This window comes from Lacerta agilis, chromosome 15 (genome assembly GCF_009819535.1).
Source record: "Lacerta agilis isolate rLacAgi1 chromosome 15, rLacAgi1.pri, whole genome shotgun sequence".
Classification (NCBI taxonomy): Eukaryota; Metazoa; Chordata; class Lepidosauria; order Squamata; family Lacertidae; genus Lacerta; species Lacerta agilis.
In genome coordinates this window covers 40,881,057-40,902,846 of record NC_046326.1, presented here as the reverse complement: position 1 = coordinate 40,902,846, position 21,790 = coordinate 40,881,057, and the positions used below count along the sequence as shown (strand labels likewise).

Below are 21,790 nucleotides of genomic sequence, written 5' to 3'. Positions count from 1 at the left end.
ACCTTCCAAAAGGATATTGTTACGAGCTGGGAAAAGTTCAGAAAACATGAACTGAAATTATTGTGAGGGCTGCAGCAACTCTCTCCTGAAGACAGGGTACAACATTTGGGGCTTTTGATTTTTTTATTTTTTTTAAAGGTGAGTAAAGGGACACACACACACACAAATATTCAAAGACTTTGAGGGGATCACAAGGATAATCTAGTCCAAATCTCTGCATATGACAGAGGTGTAGAAGATTAATATGCATGGTGGGGAGAAGGTAAATACTCTAATGAATACTAGAACTTGGGGTAATCTACTGAAGCTCAACGTTGGAAGATGCAGGAGAGAGAAAATATTGTGTGTAAGCCGCTCTGGGAAGCGTTTTTGCTGAAGAGGAGGGTACAAAAGCTCTAAATAAATTAAAATAAAAGCAAGGTCTTCCTTCACACAGCACAGTTTGTGGCAGCTGTGGGAAAAAAGCAAATCCCACGCTAGGGATCATTAGGAAAGGAACTGGAAATGCGGTACCATAATCCCTTGACACAAATCTCTGGTGCAACCGCATTCGGAGTGATGTGGACAGTCCTGGTCGGCTGGAAAAGGATATTGCAGGGTTGGTAAAGATTCAGAAAAGGAAGGGTGGCGCCGCTGCCCTGTGAGGAAAGATTGGAGCGTTTGGAAACTTTTAGTTTGGGGGAAAGGCAAGTAAGAAAAGGCAGCATGGAAAGGAGTTTATAAAACTTTTGCATGGTATGGAGGAAGTAGGTTGAGGAGAAAATAATTCTCCCTCTCCCCTAATGCTAGAACTCGTGATAAAAGAAAGCCCTTCTTCACGCAGCGTATGAACTACGGAACTCTCTTCTGCAGGAGACAGTGATGGCCACTAACCTGGATGTCTTTAAAAGAAGAACAGAAAAATTCAAGGAAGAGAAGGCTGTCAGTGGCTGCTAAGTCATGACGGCTGTTGTTCTGCCTCTGCAGTCGGAAGCAGTGGGGCTTCTAAATGCCAGTTGCTTGAAACTGCAGGAAGCGGGGAAAGAGCTCTTGTGCTCAGATCCTGCTTGCAGCTTAGATGGCTGATGCGGGCCTGATCCAGCAGGCTCTTCCTAGTTTCCTGTTTGTTTGTTTGTTTGTTTTCCTTAGCTTTCAGGGAGATTCGGAACCCCTTCCCCCACCCTCGTTCTCCGGAACATGTCTGGAATCCTGGGGAAGATGCGGAAGCTGGGGAGCTCCGACCAGGAGGATTCGGAATCGATGGACGACCACTTGGAAAACGAGGAGTCCGGCTCAGGCACGCCCGGCAGCAACAGGTCGAACAAGCACAGCATCTTCGCCAGGCGGGCGCGGTTCGGGCTTGGGGATGGAGACAAGGACACGGCTCCCATGGATTCCTTCTACCAGATGGACCACATGGTGTCCAGCCCCATCCTGAAGTTCAGCCTCAGCTTGGAGCGAGGGAGGTGTGGCAACTACTCTCCAAAGTGAGTGGGTCCCCTGGGGGCCTTTTGAGTTACGCTTGGGGATCTAAGATGCCCTGTCCTTAACCCCCCTCTGCAGCAAAACTAGGGAGGGAGAAGAACTCCAATTCGGTTCAGATTTCAAAATGAAGTTACGTCATTCGCACTTTCCAAAATAACATGTGACTTGGTGTTGCAGGAAGAAAGACCACGAAGGTGGTGTCTGTTCCTGGCTTTTCAGGATTCTATCTGATCTGTTTTATTATAGCTCTATGCTGCTTTTCATTTGAAGGAGTCCCAAAGCAGCTTGCAAAACCATAAACTACAGTCAAACCTCAGTTGTCAAACGTAATCCGTTCCGGAAGACTGCTCGGCTTCCGAAATGTTTGACAACCGAGGCGCGGCTTCCGATCGGCTGCACGAGCTTCTTGCACTTGAGCAGAAGCCGCGTCGGACGTTCGAGTTCTGAGGAACGTTAGAAAAATGGAGCATTTACTTCCGGGTTTTCAGGGTTCAGGGACCGAAACGTTCAAAAACGTAGCCGTTTGAGAGCCGAGGTTTGACTGACAGAACAGAATAGAACACAGCATAAATCATATCAAACGATTAACAAATCACCTGTGAATCGGGTATGACACAAAACGATGTTAGCAAAACAAAAAACTATATGATTTATAAAGCAACATTGCCAACATGAACAAAATAGCAGCCAAAAAAATAAACTAAGGCCTCTTAACTATGCCTGTCAGCCTGTAGACCTTCAGGCCCTCAATGCCTCTTTAACTGGCCCTGGTAGGGTTGCCATATTTCAAAAAGTGAAAATCTGGATGCAAAAGTTGTTGAGCTCCCCCACACACACACACACACATAGGGAGGTGTGAGTGTGTGTCTAGAAACCAGCCCACCGGACAAAGGTAAAATTGGCATCATGTGTTGCTCTGCCCAGCAAAGGCATGTGGCCCCTGGGAGGTTACCCAGAAGTGAATGTGGCCCTCAGGCTGCCATGGTGGTACATGTGTAAGGGGGGAGAGTGATATATTTGAGGGCTGAGCCATTGCTCTCCAGGAGGAGCCAGTAACCCACAGCCCTCCTTCCTCGTGGCAGACTTCTCCATCGCGGGGCTCGCCGAGAAGCCCCCATGGGCGGGCGCCCCGAGAAAGCATTCAGGATCTACGACCGAAGGAGGCTCTTTGACGCGGTGGCCCAGGGGGATCCGACCGAGCTGGACGACCTGCTCACCTACCTCCTGGACACTCTGAAAAACCTGACGGATGAGGAGTTCAAAGGTAAGTGGGGATCGTGCTGCTGTTCCCTTCCGGGATTTGGGACGCGAAAGCCATTTCTAGAGCGTGGAGGATATTTCCTTGGAAGGCACTGGGTAAGACTTGGAGCAATGAGTGGGTGAGTGGGGAAAAGCTTTTCTGGCCTGAGGGCCACTTTTCCTCCCAAGCAACCTTCCAGGGGCCACAGACCACACACACACACACACACCACTACCACCATCATCCATCTAGCCAAGCAAGAGGGATTGTCACAGGACAAATTTCCAGCTAAGTAAAGACACTCAAGGAAGGGCTGGAGCAAAGTCAATGAAGGGTGTGGCCTGAGCAGAGACTGAGTGTTATGTGTTGAAGTTCTCACCCTGGGCCACTAGGGGTGTGTGTGTGTGTATAGTTCATTCTGCTGCAGTTTTCACTCAGGCAGGTCCGCACATGCAAATGAGGGATTGAAAAGTGACGTTCAGGGATTGGGTAACTACAGAAAGTTGTTACTGTTGCTTTGTAGCTGAGTTCTATATAAGCTGGCTGCTGAGCCCTTCAGCTCAGTTCTGTTCCAGCCTGAGAATAAACAAGAGCTGCTTGAAAAGCACTGTGTCGTCTGCTATGTCCACCCACTACTTAACACTGAGGGCCAGGTAGAGAGGTATGGAGGGCCGCATTTGGGACTCAGGCCTGAGGTTCCCAGCTCCGTATTTACAGGCCTAGTTCACAACTAATCTCTATTTTTTTTTGACTGGGCCTCTGCTGTCCAGTGCGGATTCCAGGATTTACACACACACACGGGAAATCTTGGGCCTGGCATCCTCTGTGACTCCTTGCTCTGAACCTTGAACCGGGAAGGACATGCAAGCTAAGATTCTCTTAGGCTGCATCTGATCCCCTTGGGTGCATTTTGCAGAGCGGAAACGTTAGGGCAAGGGCGCCCTCTGCTGGTTTTGGGAGTCTTGGCACATCTAGCCCCAGCTGGCCATCTTCTGGCACCAGACCTGGAGACAAGTACCCTCATTATGCAGCTCCACTGCTTGCTCCCATTTTGCCTGGATCTTGGCTCCTGCGTTGGAGTGATCAGCTACTGGGTGTAAAGGGTCTCCGTCACTGCAGGGAGGAAAAAGATAAGCAGCCCGTCCGTCACCTGCGTCCTGGCTGGGCTGAGGGGTTTAATGAGGAACGGGACAGGGGGGGAATGAATGGGGCTATCTTGGGGGTTGCTTTTGCCTCGGTCACCGGCTGAATCATAGAATCGAAAGAGTTGGAGAGGACTCAAAAGGGTCATCTTAGTCCAACCTCCTTCAATTTTCAGGTTTTAATTTACCTTTTTTAAACGGAGCATAACAAAATGCAATAACGAAGGCCAAAAATAATAGCAAAAGGGATATCGAGGACGCAACACATCAGGGCAAATTTCCATAGCAAAATCAAGTACAACAGATCGACGTTAAAATGTTCCTAGTAACGCAAATTGGTTTACAATCAGGCACGTCCAGCTCCCAAGAGTCTGCGATCTACTCTCAGTATTAAAAAGGGGCAGTGACCTACCCATTGTCATTGGAGGGAGGAGGAGCGTACGGGGTGGGGGTGGGGGTGGAAGGGGAGGATTCACCAGAGTTGTTGAGCTTTTTTAAGGGGGGGAATGACCAGAGTTGTTGAGCTTTTTAAAAGGGGAAATGCCCCAAAAAGCTAAGATAAAAATACGCACTTATAAACGCCAGCAGCAGACGCCAAACAACTGAACACTTGACGCGACAGACGGACAGAGAGAGGGGGGGCGGAGAGATTCATTCAACAGCTTTTTTCACCCAGTGATCGATAATGGTCCCGCAATCGACCGCAAACTCATGGGGGATCTACCTGTCAATCGTGGTCAACTGGTTGGACATCTCTGTTCTTTATTGCTCCAGTATGTTATAAAGAGACTTCATTTCTCCATAAAGGCATCACCTTGCTATCCACCTGCTCTGGTTGTAACCATGTGTGTGAACTTAGTTTTGCATACTACATCCTAGCATTTAGTTATCCATTGCCTCACAGATGGCATTCTCTTCTTACACACACACACACACACACACACACACATATACCCCTCTAAGCAGTAAGGTCAGAGGATCCATTGGTAAAGCCCATTAAATTAACATCTTCCCCAACGTTTCTCAAAATGCCAGAGTTAAAGGGTGCCTTTGCACCGTTCTTGCCAAGGTGGTGCAGCGATGGAGTGCTGGACTAGGACCTGGGAAACCAGAGTTCAAATCCCCACTTGGCCATGAAGCTTGCTGGGTGATCATAGGCCAGTCACACTCTCCCAGCCTTACCTACCTCGCAGGGTTAGTGGTGAGGATAAAAATGGGAGGAGAGCTGTGGATGCCTCTTTGTCGCTCCTTGGAGGAAAGGTGGAATATACACACAATAAATGTATGTATAAATGCATGAATTTTGTGTGTTTCCTCCCCCAGAACCAGATACTGGGAAGACATGCTTGTTGAAAGCCATGCTGAACCTCCACAACGGCCGGAACGACACCATCCCTCTCCTGCTGGAGATTGCGGAGAAGACGGACAACCTGAAGGAGTTTGTGAATGCTGAGTACACAGACAGCTACTACAAGGGTAAGGAGGGTGCGATTGCCGTGGGTGGTGAGACGTGTATGGCGCTATCAACGGGGGCAGAGGGTGGAGGCAGACCTTCCAGCTCATGGTTCTGACTCCTCTTCAGGCCAAACCGCACTGCACATCGCCATCGAGAGACGAAACATGTACCTTGTGGACCTCCTGGTCAGGAACGGCGCCGACGTCCACGCGAAAGCCCACGGGGAGTTCTTCCAGAAAATCAGCGGCAGGCCCGGGTTTTATTTTGGTAGGCGCTGTCTTTGGAAGGGTCCTAGGTAGGTCTTGAGTTGGATGGGGGCTGGCCGAGCCAGGAGGAGAGGCTGACAGAAGACCCCCGTGGAGGGACCCCGTGGGCTGGGAAGGTTTCTAGCCGGGTCAGGAGAGCCTGAGGAAGAGGATCCAAACATTAAAGCTTTGGGTAGAAACCACAACCTGAGCTCGAGTTCTCCACCTGGCAGGAGCCAGGGCAGGATAGGTTGCTCCCCCGCCTCTTGTGACTCTGATGGCCCATCGATGTTCCCACCAGGTGAGCTGCCCCTCTCTTTGGCTGCCTGCACAAACCAGCTCAACATCGTGAAGTACCTTCTCGATAACCCCTATCTCCCGGCCAACATTGCCGCCCAGGATTCCATGGGCAACACCGTCCTCCATGCTTTGGTGGAGATCGCCGACAACACGGAGGACAACACCAAGTTTGTCACCAAGATGTACAACGACATCCTCATCCTGGGAGCCAGGCTCAACCCCACCCTCAAGCTGGAAGATATCGCCAACCGAAGGGGGCTGACACCGCTGACCCTGGCAGCCAAGACTGGGAAGATACAGGTAGGTTGGGTGTGCTGCTTTGTGAGAGAGGTTGGAATGAACAGGCACACTCATTCCCAGTGTGCAGCCTGGATGTCATTTTGGACTCACAGCTGTCCATGGAGGCACAGGTCAATTCTGTGTCCAGGGCAGCTGTCTACCAGCTCCACCTGGTATGTAGGCTGAGACCCTCCCTGCCCGCAGATTGTCTCGCCAGAGTGGTGCATGCTCTGGTTATCTCCCGCTTGGACTACTGCAATGCAGCAGGGCACATGGGACTAGCTTTGAAGGTGACCTGGAAACGACAACTAATCCAGAATGCGGCAGCTAGACTAGTGACTGCGAGCAGCCGCCGAGACCATATAACACCGGTTCTGAAAGACCTACATTGGCTCCCAGTATGTTTCCAAGCACAATTCAAAGTGTTGGTGCTGACCTTTAAAGCCCTAAATGGCCTGAAGGAGCGTCTCCACCCCCATCGTTCAGCCCGGACACTGAGGTCCAGCTCCGAGAGCCTTCTGCCAGTTCCCTCACTGTGAGAAGCGAAGCTACAGGGAAGTGGGCAGAGGGCCTTCTTGGTAGTGGCGCCCACCCTGTGAAACGCCCTCCTATTAGATGTCAAGGAAATAAACGACTATCTGACATCTGAAGGCAGCCCTGTTTAGGGAAGTTTTTAAGGTTTGATGTTTTATTGTGCTTTTAATATTCTACCGGGAGCCACCCAGAGTGGCTGGGTTGAAACCCAGCCAGATGGGCGGGCTATAAATAATGAATTATTATTATTATTATTATTATTATTATTATTATTATTATTATTATTATTATTATTATTATTATTATTCGGCAACACCAACCAGCATTCCATCTGGAGATCAGAGCTAGATTGCTTTTGTCAGTTGCACAGCATGGGAGGGGGGCTACCGGGGCAATTGCCCTGGGCAACAAAAATGTTGAGGGCCGTGCGCTCTCTGTCCCGCCCACCTCACCCGGGCAGCACCCCAAGCAGGAGCTGGAAGAGGGTGGGCCCTTGCATCTCTCAGCCACGTGGCATCCCCCACCCAACAGGGGAGGCAGGGGGCGGTGAGACTCATGGTGACGGCAATGCCGCAGCCCCAAGAGGCATATACACACGTCCCCCTGCTGCTCTGCAGCTCTGTCCAGCAGTAGCAGCGCTGCATGGAGGTGTCAGTTAGGGGGCGTAATATTTGTCTTGGGGAGTAAAAATACTGATCTTGCCCTGGCCGCTGGCAACTCATGCTATGCCACTGATTTTGTGCCCAGGTGGCTCAAAACTCACCCTGCACTCACTTGGAGGTCTTAAGCCAGCCACTGTTCTTTCAGTCTGGGCTCCTGCATCTGCAGAATGGTGCTAACAGTACCCTCCCCGCCTTGTTTGTTGTCGCAAGGCAGAGACGCCCAAGCTTCCGTTGGCATACATTTTCTGACTAAAAACATTCCATTCTAGTTCTCAAGAATAGGTTTTTTTTAAGCCTATATAAAAAAACAACAGCCCCGGTAGTACTCAGCCCTAAGTGAGGTCACTGTTTGGTTTCGAAGGAGGCATATGAGGAACTGTAACTCACGAAGGGATGCAGCCGTCGCCTGAGACTGCGGCACCTCTGAGTCAAGAGTGACTGAATGATCTGGTTCCAGGGGGAAACAGTAAATCATACAGAGAGGCAACAGGAAGTCTCCTGTCCCAACCAGCACTTGGGATTCACAGGAAGTCTTCAATTCTGTAGTTTTTAATTCCTGGGACTCAAACCCAGGACAATTCCAGCAGAAACACTCACAAACAGGTGAGCTGTGATTCCTGCACTGCAAGGAGTTGGACTACATGATTCATGGGCTCCCTTCCAACTTCAAAATTCTATGATTTAAAAATCCTAAGGGGGAAAAAATCCCTATAAGAAAGGAGCCAGGGAAAGACTTTATGTGTAGGACTTACCATTTGGGGAGGTTTGTGTTCCGAATTCAGCTTGCATTTGTTATCTCTCAAACCTTGGCAGACCAAATCAAGCTTCTCTTGCAAAGCTTTAAAAAAGAAAAAAGGAAAGGAAAGGAAAGCTTACCACATCTGGGCCACTTTAGTTTAGAGAAAAGGCAAGCAGGAGGAGATAAGATGGAGGTGTATAAAATTATCTGCAGAGTGGAGAAAGCAGATAGAGAAAAGTTCTTCTCCCTCTCTCGCAATAGTGGGACTTAGCAGGGCCATCCCATGAAACTGAGTGTTGAAATATACAGGACAGAGAAAAGAAAGCCCTTCTTCACCCGGAGCATAGCTAAACTATGGCTTTAAAAGAGGACGAGACATGGAGGACAAGGGTGCTGGAGGCTACTGGTCACAACAGCCACGTTCTCCCTCTGCAGTCTGCCTCAGAATTTCTATTCCTGAGAATCACAAGTGGGAAGAAGAGTTGCTGCTGCACCAGGTCCTGCTTGCGGGCATCCCATAACGACCACGGTGAGAACAGGATGCCGGGTTAGATGGGCCTGACCCTGTGGGTCTTTTCCTTGTGTTCTCATGGCTAGGTCTTTGCGTACATCCTCAGACGGGAGATCAAGGAGCCGGAGTGTCGCCACCTGTCCCGGAAGTTCACAGAATGGGCTTATGGGCCCGTTCACTCGTCGCTCTACGACCTGTCCAGCATTGACACCTGCGAGAGGAACTCAGTCCTGGAGATCATCGCTTACAGCAGCGAGACGCCGGTATGTCCGAGGCCTGATTCCCTGGCCCTCCAGTGTCACAGCTTAGAGGCTCCTTTGATGGCTCGCAGTGAGGTCAGGTTTAGGGATGGGCCAATCTGCCACAGTCCGTTTCCACATGTCTGCATTAGTTTGCAATATATAAAATACCCAAATGAAAATTTGTCATCATCTAAGCAAATCATTAGTTCCATTTGCAAACCTTCTTTTTCAAAATATTCTTCCACATATTTCCATTCTGCTTTTGTTTTCTGTTTTTGTATATCTCTTATTGCTGCTGTCATCCTTGCTAAATTCATATATTCTATTAGCTTAATTTGCCATTCTTGGACTGTTGGTATTTTTTCTCCTTTCCAAGTTTTAGCTATAAGTATCCTAGCTGCAGCACATGCGTACAAAAGGATGTTTTTTCTGTCTTCAGGAATATTCTCAGGGGTCATACTTAATAGAAATATTTCAGGTTTTTTCCCAAATGTAATTTTCAACATTTTTTTCAGATTTTCATATATAATATTCCAAAATTCATAAATCTTTGGACATTTCCACCAACAGTGGAAATACGTACCTATTTCACTTTGACATTTCCAGCACTTATCTGAGTTTGTTCTATATATTTTTGCCAACTTCTCTGGGGTAAAGTGCCATCTATATACCAGTTTCATCATGTTCTCTTTAATTCCAGAACATGCTGTAAATTTCATATTATTTTTCCATAATTTATCCCATTGATCCCTATATATGGGTCTCCCTAGATCTTGTGCCCATTTCGTCATTACACCTTTTACTTCTTCGTCCTTTAATTCCCATTCAAGTAAAAATTTATATATTTTTGATAATGGTTTATTCAAATTTTCTAATAGAAATTCTTGTAATTTTGATTTTTTTTCTACAAATCCTATTTCCTTGTGTTTTTTAAAAATATTCTGTATCTGATAGTACTGTAACCAGCTTGCACATTGATGTTTAATTTGTTGATACGGTTTCAAAACCCATTGATCATTTTCTTTCACTAACAGATCTTGATAGGTCAGCCATTTTTCTTCCTTAATTTTATTATCCATCGCCGTCGCTCTGCCCTTGGTTTTCTTCCAGTGGGGAGAATGGTCCATTAACGCGCAACAGGGGCACCTAGCCCCCACCTGCCCAATCATCTGACTTACAACCAGCCTAGCGCTGGGCACTCCCTTTCATTGGCTCTGGTGCCACCTGCTGCCGGCCTCCCTGCCTCCCACCCTACTGGTCTGATTTCCTTCCCCCCTTCCAGAACCGTCACGAGATGCTGCTGGTGGAACCTCTCAACCAGCTCCTGCAGGACAAGTGGGACCGATTCGTCAAGCACCTCTTCTACTTCAACTTCTTCATTTACGCTGCCCACATCGTCATCCTCACCGTCGCCGCCTATTACAGGCCAACGAAAAAGCACGGGAAGGTGGTTTAGCTTCGAGATTCTCGGGTTTCTAGCTCTCTCTCTCTCTTTTTTTCATTCCAACCCTTATGGAAGGGGTTTCTATACCTGTGGCTCCTGGAGTTCACTTCACCTGCTGTGGGACCTGCAGGGAAATGGTCCAACAGGGTGCTCTTGGCCAAGCTGCCTGCCTGCCTGCCCCACCCTTCCCCAGGTACTCCATTCCATTCTGACTCTCAGCTCCCCCCCCCCTCCACCGAATCAGTCAGCACTGCACAGTAATCATTGGTTTCAGTAGCACCTTAGAGAACAACTAAGTTAGTTCTTTTGGTATCTGAAGAAGTGTGCATGCACACGAAAGCTCATACCAAGAACTAACTTAGTTGGTCTCTAAGGTGCTACTGAAATGAATTTTTTATTTTCTTTTGTTTTGACTATGGCAGACCAACACGGCTACCTACCTGTAACAGTAATCATTGGGCTATTTTTCAGGTGGGGGGCACTCTTCCCTTTTAAGGATTTTCCCTCAAGACCTTACATCCTTCTGAAACCTTGCATGAGTTCCCTCAAGCCTCCTGATGCAAGTTACAAGTCTTGTGCCAGGTTGCTAGTCTTGTGGTGCAGGCAGGGGTGAGCTATCTTACTTTGGCATTGCTCCTTAAGGCCAGACTTGGTGCCCTCCAGATAAGACCCTCACCAACCTCCAGGGTTGGGGAAGTCTAGTTGGAGCACTATGCATATTTAACATCTCCTAAAACAATGCAAAGGGATGCGGGTGGCGCTGTGGGTTAAACCACAGGGCCTGGGGCTTGCCGATCAGAAGGTTGGAGGTTCGAATCCCCGTGACGGGGTGAGCTCCCATTGCTTGGTCCCTGCTCCTGCCAACCTAGCAGTTTGAAAGCACGTCAGAGTGCAAGTAGATAAATAGGTACCACTCAGGTGGGAAGGTAAACTGCGTTTCCGTGCGCTGCTCTAGTTCGCCAGAAGTGGCTTAGTCATGCTGTCCACATGACACGGAAGCTGTATTCCGGCTCCCTTGGCCAGTAAAGCGAGATGAGCGCCGCAACCCCAGAGTCGTCCGTGACTGGACCTAATGGTCAGGCGTCCCTTTACCTTTAAAACAATGCAGTAATTCAGTAGCGTGATCCTATGCAAGTTATCTTGGGAACGAATATGTTCAGTGGGACATACACCTGGCTTAGTGCTCCTTATTACAGCCTACAGTTATTATAACACAGGATGGGGATGGGGAAAAATTTCTCCCCCTCTCCAAAGAACTCCCCCATTTTTGCATTTAAATAAAAATAAAAATTGGGTGGGCAGAGAAGCGGTTAAACTTCTCTGCTCTGCCTTGGGCTCTGTTGGGGTTGCAAATCACTCACACGCACTCATCAGATCACTTATTTTATTAGCAAGGAGAGAGCAGCTCTCCTGAGCTGATATGCACAGATCAGCCAAGGAAGGTGGGATGGTTGTGTCATTTGTGAGTCCAGTATGTCCAGTGAGCGTGGGAGAATGTGGGGGTGACCAGTCACTGCTGGCGTTTCACCTTTAGAGGGCTGGCCAACGACAAATGTGCCTACTTGCCCCCCCCCCAAAAAAATTAGCCACTCCTGTTACAACACACTCATTCCTAGTTCACAGCCAGGCTCCAGATTTTGACTCTCTAAAGTTGTGCCCTTCTTGCCCACAGCCCCCGTTCGCCTTTAATCACACGACCAATGAGTATTTCCGAGTCACCGGGGAGATCCTGAGTGTGTTGGGTGGTGCCTATTTCTTCTTCAGAGGGGTAAGAACTTCACCGGAGTCTCTTATGGGTGGGCATAGGGCTTAGGTCCCGGGGGGAACATGTGCATTTTTTTTTTTAGTGTGTGCCGTGGGGCCACCCCCTTCTGGTCACTGCTCTCTCCCCTCCCCCAGATCTGCCGCCATGCACTGAGAGACAGAAATAGAGAAAGTGCTCGCGCACACACATCCACAAACGCTTCACTTTCTCAAGGAATCTGTGTAAAAGTCAGATCCTGATTAATCTGAGCCTTGGGAATCCCATAGAACTGGAAAAGGAAGTGGGAAAGAGCGGTACTCTTCCAACTTCCTCCCTGGGAGCTGAGCCTAGGGGGTAGCACTGCTATTTGTCCATATTTTACACAAACGATATCTGTGGCTTGTCGTTCTATATTCAGCCATGGGAGAGCATTCCACAGACAGGGAGCCACTGCAGAGAAGGCCCCGTTCTCGTGTTAGTCTAAGGCCATTGAGTTTCATGGCTAAGGCTCCAATCCCAGTCTACTGGGAAGACAGTGTATCATCTCTCTGGATGAATTTCTTGTCCTTTATCATTTGACAATACATTAGGAAGGGAGTGTGGCTCACTGGTAGTGCACACCCTTTGCATGCTGTCTGGGTTAGAGTAGGTCATTTTATTGTGGATCTGCGTGAGGGGCGGTGGTGGTCAAAGGCTTTACGGGTTTTTGTTGGACTGAAGCCCTTTTCACACCAATCTCTATTTATTCTCCTGCCTTTTTTCAGATCAAGTATTTTAAGCAGAGACAGCCATCCCTGAAAGCAATCTTTACTAACAGCTACAGTGAACTTCTCTTGTAAGTGTGGTATAACCAGCCTGATATAACCAACATGCTTAAGTCTAATTAACACATGAAGGGGTTAATTCCATAGAGTAAGCTGTCCTGTCAGGTTTAGCATTGCCCTTCACCTCGGGAGTAAGGAGGTAATCAAGCCTTTCTTCTCCTCCCAATCTACCTGAGAAGCTTCGCATGTGAAGAGGTTTTGAGGTGGTTGCTGCAGCTCAGACCACATGGCTCTTACAAGCCTCTCTTGAGTTTCCACACCAGTAATTTGGGAACTTTCACCACTTGGCCAAGTTTTATCTGCCTATGCAACTTTTCTGGTGTATGTGGTCTTTTCCTATGCTGGGGGCAGTTTTGGAACTCTCAACGACATATTGTAAAGGTCTAACAGATTATATTTCCACACTTTACTTTGCTGCATGTTTTGGGATTTTAAATCTCTGCTGGGATTCACTCACCAAAGATCACCTGGAACTTGGCATCCAGGGAGTTCCCATTTCTTTATGCCAATTTTTCCTTGAACCAACAGTAAATCCCCCCTTTTATGTGTTTCAAAGTGAGTGGCAGTGTGGTGTAGTGGTTAGAGTGTTGCACTAGGAAGACCAGGGATCAAATCCCCCACACAGCCAGGAAGCTTGACTCCTCCTGTTGCCCACTCAGCTTCATCCACTCTGTCTTGATCCTGGGCTCAGCGGTCCTGTACTTCAGCAAGCAAGAACTCTATGTCATCCTCATGGTTTTCGCCTTGGCCCTGGGCTGGACCAACCTGCTCTATTACACCCGCGGCTTCCAGCAGATGGGGATTTACTCAGTCATGCTGGAGAAGGTCAGTCTGGGATAAAAGGGGCAATGGGTAGCAGAGGCTAGTCCCTTGGGGCGAAGGGTTCACTGCTTCGCCAACCTGAGCGCACCCTCATCCAGATGGACCCTGGTTCTCTCTTCCCACCCACCCCTCCACCTCTTTTTTGCAGATGATGCTGAGAGACCTGTGTCGTTTCATTGTGGTCTTCCTCCTTTTCCATTTGGGCTTTTCGACAGGTAACGGACCGACTGCTTTGGATTCTTTTTGGTGGGGTTGGAGAGAGGACGAAAGCGAACACATACAGACGTGTCCTGGTGTTGCAAAAGCTGGGTGGGTTAGTTCACAGGTGGGGGATTGAAACTGGCTTGGGATCTACCAGTACAATTTGCAAGGCTTTTCCAGTTCCTGATTTTCCCCAGAGACTGAGGTGACATTTTCACTGTTCTCAGAACATCCCAGTCACCAAGGAGAAATGGCCAATGTCCCCAAAGAGAGCAGCCTCCCACATTCCATGCACCAAACAGTGAAATATGCCCAATTAAATAAATAAGTAGTTTCTGTGTGTCTTTTAATAAATCCTGGAGGCTTCCTTGGTCAGTTTTAACTGTCCTAGATTGCCAGAAGAAATATCAACAACCTCAGATATGCTGATGACACAACCTTGATGACAGAAAGTGAGGAAGAATTAAAGAACCTTTTAATGAGGGTGAAAGAGGAGAGCGCAAAATATGGTCTGAAGCTCAACATCAAAAAACCTAAGATCATGGCCATTGGTCCCATCACCTCCTGGCAAATAGAAGGGGAAGAAATGGAGGCAGTGAGAGATTTTACTTTCATGAGCTCCATGATCACTGCAGATGGTGACAGCAGTCACGAAATTAGAACACGCCTGCTTCTTGGGAGAAAAGCAATGACAAACCTAGACAGCATCTTAAAAAGCAAAGACATCACCTTGCCGACAAAGGTCTGTATAGTTAAAGCTATGGTTTTCCCAGTAGTAATGTACGGAAGTGAGAGCTGGACCATAAAGAAGGCTTATCGCCGAAGAAGTGATGCTTTTGAATTATGGTGCTGGAGGAGACTCTTGAGAGTCCCATGGACTGCAAAAAGATCAAACTTATGCATCCTTAAAGAAATCAGCCCTGAGTGCTCACGGGAAGGACAGATCCTGAAGCTGAGGCTCCAGTACTTTGGCCACCTCATGAGAAGAGAAGACTCCCTGGAAAAGACCCTGATTTTGGGAAAGATGGAGGGCACAAGGAGAAGGGGACGACAGAGAATGAGATGGTTGGACAGTGTTCTCGAAGCGACTAGCATGAGTTTGGCCAAACTGCAGGAGGCAGTGAAAGATAGGCGTGCCTGGCGTGCTCTGGTCCATGGGGTCACGAAGAGTCGGACATGACTGAACAACAACAACAAGTGTGTGTTTTCAGTGCCAGGGTCTGGATATTTCTTTTTTTCTCACCAGTGGTCTTCCCTCGCCGCCACCACTACTGTGGTTGGATATAGGCAAATTTGTCCATTTATCATTCTTCTCACTCTTCAGTTCACTTCTGAAGTGAAGGACACGCTTAGGAGTTGATGGTGCAGGTGAGCTGTGCATGAGCAAGCTGATTGCTAGCTTGGCAGAGGCTCTTTTTATTAGCAAGAATACGCACACGTTTAGGAACAGTCTGACCTTTAGCACTTTTACATCATGAGCTGACACATATGTTTCCTCTGGTATTTGCGAGACCTGCTCCACCACGTCATGTTCCTACCAAGTGGAAAGTGAGCCGTGCCTCTGCGTAGGAGGCAAAGATCACAGACAGGGCATGGCAGACCACTGAGAGAGCAAGAGGTTAGATAGAGGACATGCCGTTTAGACAGCTGTGGCTTGTCTGTGGGCGGAAGTGTGCTCCACACCCGGCGGTCGTTTCTTCACATTTCCCATCAGTTTACAATTATTATTTTTAAATCAGTGCAGATTTTTCCTGATACACACTCCTTTTTAATATATTGTTGTTGTTCAGTTGTTCAGTCGCGTCCGACTCTTTGTGACCCCATGGACCAGAGCACGCCAGGCACCCCTATCCTCCACTGCCTCCTGCAGTTTGGCCAAACTCATGCTAGAACACTGTCCAACCATCTCGTCCTCTGTCCTTTTCTCTCTCTCTCCTTTCTTTTCCTACCCCCCTTTTGCTCTTGTTCCTGTTTAGATTATGCTTTTAAAGTGTTTATATTATTCTGGTGCATTATAAAAAGATATTTTGTATTGGGCACGAATTTTTGTATATCTTTGGATAAGTATCAGTAAAAATAGATATTTACAAAAACACTTAATACACAATTCGTATATGCAGTTTTTGCCTAATTATGCTTTTTGGCTTTTTGCAAAGCAATTCCCACCCCACCTAATCTAATTCCTTTTCACTAATATATGTATTTTTATGCCCGCCCCCCGTAAGCGTGATTTTGGACACGATGCTTTGCTGCATTGCAAGGGACGATTCTGAAGGCCGGCTGTGTTGCGGCTGGCGAATGGCTTTGCAAAATGTGGATTAAGTACTTTTGCCTTGGAATGTGAACCGAATTGGGTTTCTTCCTCGTTCCCTAGCTGTTGTGACTCTCATTGAGGACGATGATGAGCTGCTGGCACAGAACCAAACTCACAGTTCCTGTCAAGCAAAGTGCCGCCCCTCCTACAACAACTTCTACTCCACCTGCCTAGAACTTTTCAAGTTCACGATTGGGATGGGAGATTTGGAGTTCACGGACAGTTACCGCTTCAGGTTTGCCTCCCCGCTCTCCTTTTCTTTTAACGCATGTAAACTATTTTTTTCCTGACATTTTCAGACCTATGTGAACAGTTCTGGCCGCCTCGTCTCAGACAGGATATTGTAGAGATGGAAAAGGTTCGACCGAGATGGTCAAGGGGATGGAGCAAACTCCCCTTTTGAGAAAAAGGTTGCAGAGTTTGGGACTTTTTCGTTTAGAGAAAAGGTGCGTCCAGTGAAGCTGAATGTTGGAAGATTCAGGAGAGATAAAAAGAAGCGCTTTTTCACACAGCGCAGAGTGAAATTATGGAACTCCCTCCCGCAAGAAGCAGGGATGCCCACTGTCAGAAAACCCCCCTCCCCACGACCGGTAGCATCCCAGGATCGTTTGCAGTACAGGGAACCACCCCCGTTGTTCAGCAGTTCGTCTTCCCCCTCCTCGGGAGGAAGCGACCATTCCTCCAGTGGGGAGGGGGAGTTGGAGGCAGGAAGTCAGCGCAGGGGCTGTGACGGGATCGCAGAGCCTGAGCACCAAGGGGGAAGCGGGGAACAGGGACAGTTTCCCGTGCCCCGAATTCGCAGACAGGAAAGACGTGGAAGGGGGAGGCGGGGGTTTAGAATCCCGCGCCTCTTTTGCTGGACCAAGAATCGGAAGGGTTCATTCCCGGACTCTGCGGAGGGATGAGATGGACGTTTGAACTTTTGCTCCACTGTAAATATCTGCACAATAAAGAACTTAGTTTTTAGAAGCTCTGCGTTCAGCTGATTTCTCATGAGCAACCGCTGAATGTCCTTACACCCACCAACTTGCAGGCTTTGAAAGAGGATTAGGCAAATTCATGGAGGAGAGACTATTGATGGCTACTAGCCATGAAGGCTCTTCTCTTCCTCCAAAGCTGGAGGCAGTAATGCTTCTGAATCCCAGTTGCTGGAAACCACAGGAGGGGAGAGGGCTCGGATCCTGCCTGCTAGTTTCCCACAGGCACCTGGCTGGCCACTCTGAGAACAAGATGCTGGACTGGCTAGGCCACTGGCCTGATCCAGCAGGCTCTTCTTATGTTCTAATAAGAATGCGTGCAATTACAAAAAGTTAATATAAATCATTATAATCTGGGGGGAAATCTCCCAATAGAGATTGTTCGGAGGCGGTGGCACAGGAGGGGGCATTCTCTGTGGCAGCCCCTAAGCTGCATAATTCCCAAATCCAGCCTTTGACACTTGAGAGATGCGTTTCAGGAGCCAACCTATTCCTGTGTTTGTAATTTATTTTTAAATGTTTTTAATACTGAATTTCAAATTGTTGTAAGCTGCCCTGGGACCCGCAGGTGAAGTAGTGGTGGTAGTAGCAATAGTAATTAATATAGTAATTAATTTAACCAATTTATTTGCATCAGTTGTCCCAAAATGTAAAGAATAACTACTGAAGTTATAGTTACAGGTAGGTAGCCGTGTTGGTCTGCCATAGTCAAAACAAAATAAAATAAAATAAATTCCTTCCAGTAGCACCTTGGAGACCAACTAAGTTTTTTCTTAGATACCGAGAACAAACTTAGTTGGTCTCTAAGGTGCTACTGGAAGGAATTTTTTTATTTTATTTTGTTTTTACTGAAGTTATAGTTATAGGAAACTCTTACAATTTATAATAATTAAGAGTGCTGTTCCTATTTTCGTATACACCCTAAATCATCATCAATTCCTTTTCATCAGTTCAACCAAATTACAAACCATGCACTTACAGGAGATTCTTGTGATTTAGAAGTATAAAATGTGCTGTTCTGAACTCCCACTCCCCCCCCTCTCTCTCCCTCTCCCTCCCTCCCTCTTATGGGCCTGTTTGCCCAGCATGTTCACACAGTTACCTGTATTTCCTAATGTTGCCGTTAGTTTCACTACCTTTAGTTCCCAACGCTTCAGGTCGGTCTTCATCATCCTGCTGGTGACTTACGTCATAGTCACGTACATCCTCCTCCTCAACATGCTCATCGCCCTGATGGGAGAAACGGTCAACAAGATTTCTCAGGAGAGCAAAAGCATTTGGAAGCTCCAGGTGAGTCTGGCTTCTGATCAGCGCCTCGGCCTCGGCGTGTCTTTGAATTCAGCCAGCTCTGGGTTAGGGTCGGGAGGCTCTGGAATTAAGTGTCTCAGGCTCTACCGAGATATATATATCTATGTATTTCCACCCAGAGAGCCATCACTATCTTGAACATTGAGAACAGCTATTGGAACTGCATTGTCAACTCCTTCCGATCTGGGAAACAAGTTCTGGTGGGGACTACTCCTGACGGGAAAAACGATTACCGTTGGTGCTTTAGGTAATTCTGGTTCCCTTCTCCGTACGCCTTGGGATGACAAGGAAATAGGGGCTGTCAGGCCTAGCCAAACCATCCCACCCACCACCCGCCAATTCTGCGGCCCCATTCTCAGGCTGCAAAATTGTGGCCATGGACAGGTGAGATCTTTTGAAGCTTTTCAGGGACTGGATGTGCGGAAGTTGCGAGCCCTCCCCACAGCTCTGGTCAGCTGGGAAGTCACCCTTTTGTATTCCCCAGAATGCCCCGCTTGCCTGAGACACTGTTCTGGCCTCAACAACAACAAACTTTATTTGCATAGCCTACAGGCCATTGCATCAAAAAGACACATATTACAGATACTGATAAAAACCCTATATAAACCAATAAAATGAGCTGAATTGGGCTGTTCTGGGCTGTAGCAATCTGTTTGGTAACGGTAACAGGAAGTGACGGTGTAGCAGTAAATTTTGAAGTACAAGAGCTCACCTTGAGATACATCTCCTGCACAGCTACATCCTCAAGGAGGTTCTGTTGCCAGCCCATCTCCAAGCAGCATTAAAAAAAAATGCAGGCAGCTGTGTTATTTGTATATTTACACACAGATAGCCAAAAAGCGTATAGTACATTTGCCTGACATAGTACCCAACTGATCTGGACCTGCATCACTCCAACCCTAGTTTCCTGGGAGCAAATGCCCTTGTAAAACACATTTGCACTTCAACGAAAGATCTTCCGCCAACTGAAATGCAACATTATTTATTTATTTATTTAAAGTGAAATTAAAGAAGATTTAAAAGGGTAAAAAAAAGAAATGCAACATTTAGCCTTTAATTAGAAAGCCAAACATGTGAACCACTAGCATGAAGCAGGGACTCCATCAAAGGAAAGGAAAGCTGTATCCAGTTTTCCTCATTCCCTGGTTTCTGCCATGCTCATCCGTCCCAAAGAAGCTTGAAAACGTGATTATCTCCCCATTCCTCACTGCCATCAGTGGTCCGTCAATTCCCCCGGTGGATGATGTAATTGCTCCTGTTCTGTCAAAAAAAGAAGTAGCAGTCTTGGAGCTGGGCTGCTCCCCACATTCTGCTAGGGGGAGACCTGACCATGCTTGCTTCTCCTGAACAGGGTGGATGAGGTGAACTGGTCCACGTGGAACACCAATCTGGGCATCATCAACGAAGACCCTGGTGGATACAATGAGGAGCTGAAACGGAACCTGAGCTTTTCTTTCAAGTATGGGAGAGGTGAGGAAATATATTCCTTGTAACTGGGCAGTGGGAGCCTTTTGCAAACAGTTCATTTTTGGGGGGGTGAATGAAGCCCAGGTGTTACTCAGTTGATGTTCTCTGTGGTGGGGGGACCCCAAGGAACTACCTGGTGTGGACTGAGCATGCTCAGTGTGCACAGAATGCTGTTTTTGGGAAGGGACAGAAAACTAGGTGGAGGGGGGGAGAATGGAATGGAGTTTCCTAGAGAAGGGAATGGCTGGCAGAAACTAGTAAACAGGCGTACTGCTTTTTATGGTTGGTCTTGCGGGGGGTGAGCGGAGAGAAGGGCTATCAGTGTGAGTAGGGGGGAAAGGATATATAGGTAGGTATCTCTGCAAGGAAAACTGGGAGGTAAGAGGTGGAGCCGGAGAAACTGTGTGCTGTTCATATGTTGTTCTTTTTAAATGCCACTGCCAGCTTCAATGAGCTCAGCCACGTTTCTGGAAAATCGGCGTGCAAGTGTCAAATCGAAACAAAAGCCAATCCCCGTGTCAGTTTCAGGGAAAAACTGGAAGACCTTGGTCCCAATCCGGAGAGATGGAAAACGAGAAGGGTCGCTCAAGCCCATTTCGGAAGACGGCGCGGATTCAGAAGAGCAAGGCCCCAGGAAGAAATCTCTCCCCAAGTTTGTGCACTTTTTTGGTCTCTCGTCATCTTCTGCAAGGTTTTTAATTCTAGAAGCGACAGCCCATAAATGGGTGTGTTGTAGCAAGGAGACTGGATGTGGGCAAAGTGTGCCTTGTTAATCGTTAGAAGAATGCAGGCAAGCAGTGGGCCAAATACCTGCCCTCCCATGGGGCCTGATTTCGGGACATCAGGCTGCTGGTTGCTGAATACAATAGCCCTAAACATTTTTTTAAAAAATTGCAAGCTGAGTCTCCTAATATATTTAGGGTAGAGATGGGGAACCTCTAGCCACAGGCCAAATACGGTTCCCCAGGTTTCTCTATATGCACTTAAAAATGAGAAACTGGGAGAAACTGAGGATTTGCTCCCCACCTCCCTGGCAGGGACCCTTTTCTGAATGAGACCCTAGAGTCATAGAATCATAGAATTGTAGAGTTGGGAAATACCCCAAGGGGTCATCTAGTCTAACCCCCTGCAATGAAGGAACCTTGGAGGGCTGCTGCCAGCCAGTGTAGGCAATACTGGGTTAAGGTGGATGAATCTATCAGTTGTGGTTTATCTCCGTTTCTCGTTTTTCCCGTCTTGAGTTCTATTAAGCTCCCTACGTTCAGGTGGATTTAAATGGCACATTAAAATGTATACTTATTTTGATCCTGGGTGGGGGCAGAGGGCAGGGAGTGGGGAAACCCTTAAAACGATTCTAATTGTACACTTCTGTTTGTTTCATTTACAGCCCTGTTTTGTGATTTTGGGAAGCTGCTGAATCAGTGGAAGAATCTCCCCCCCCCCAAAAAAAAACACTTTGTTATGTTGTGGCAAAAAGTGTGTGTGTGAGAGAGAGAGAGAGAGAAAGAGAGAGATGTTAAGCAAGCATGCCATGAGCATTGGCTTTTTGGGTTAGACTGCTTCTGAAAATGGAGGCTTGTCTAATCGCATAATTTTTGCTGGGGAGGAAGGTGTTGCATATTTAAGTGCTTCCCACATAAGAAGAGCCCTGCTGGATCAGACCAAAGGCCCATCTAGTCCAACTTCTTGTTTCCTACAGTGCTCACCCAGCTTCCTCTAGGGCAATCCACAAGCGGCACATGAAGGCATCAGACATTGTTCCCCAGCAACAAATATTCAGGGGTAGACTGCCTCTGAACAAGGAGGTTTCACATAACCACCATGGCCAGTAGCTTATCCTCCATGATGTAATCCAATTCAATACATTTCAACCCT

At 47.7% G+C, this 21,790-nt stretch overlaps 1 protein-coding gene across 1 annotated transcript; it reads left to right on the top strand.

Annotated features, from left to right (window-relative positions):
* The first annotated feature begins 1,159 nt into the window (after window positions 1–1,159).
* On the top strand, window positions 1,160–20,688 carry TRPV1 (transient receptor potential cation channel subfamily V member 1). The gene is made up of 16 exons (XM_033172593.1): window positions 1,160–1,466; window positions 2,547–2,728; window positions 5,170–5,322; window positions 5,429–5,569; window positions 5,849–6,147; window positions 8,659–8,835; window positions 10,097–10,261; window positions 11,931–12,026; window positions 12,767–12,837; window positions 13,486–13,651; window positions 13,797–13,863; window positions 16,224–16,398; window positions 18,298–18,430; window positions 18,568–18,695; window positions 19,800–19,918; window positions 20,360–20,688. The coding sequence occupies exons 1-16, from the start codon at window positions 1,177–1,179 to the stop codon at window positions 20,686–20,688; spliced, it is 2,691 nt and encodes an 896-aa protein (XP_033028484.1). The 5' UTR covers window positions 1,160–1,176.
* Window positions 20,689–21,790: the final 1,102 nt, after the last annotated feature.

What these genes read in the sequence shown, in the direction of transcription:
- TRPV1 (XM_033172593.1), top strand. Translation starts at nt 1,177, where the DNA reads ATGTCTGGAATCCTGGGGAAGATGCGGAAGCTGGGGAGCTCCGACCAG. An exon ending in GACGGATGAGGAGTTCAAAG is followed by an intron (nt 2,729 to 5,169) that starts GTAAGTGGGGAT and finishes TTCCTCCCCCAG; the next exon opens with AACCAGATACTGGGAAGACA. An exon ending in AAAGCATTTGGAAGCTCCAG is followed by an intron (nt 18,431 to 18,567) that starts GTGAGTCTGGCT and finishes ATTTCCACCCAG; the next exon opens with AGAGCCATCACTATCTTGAA.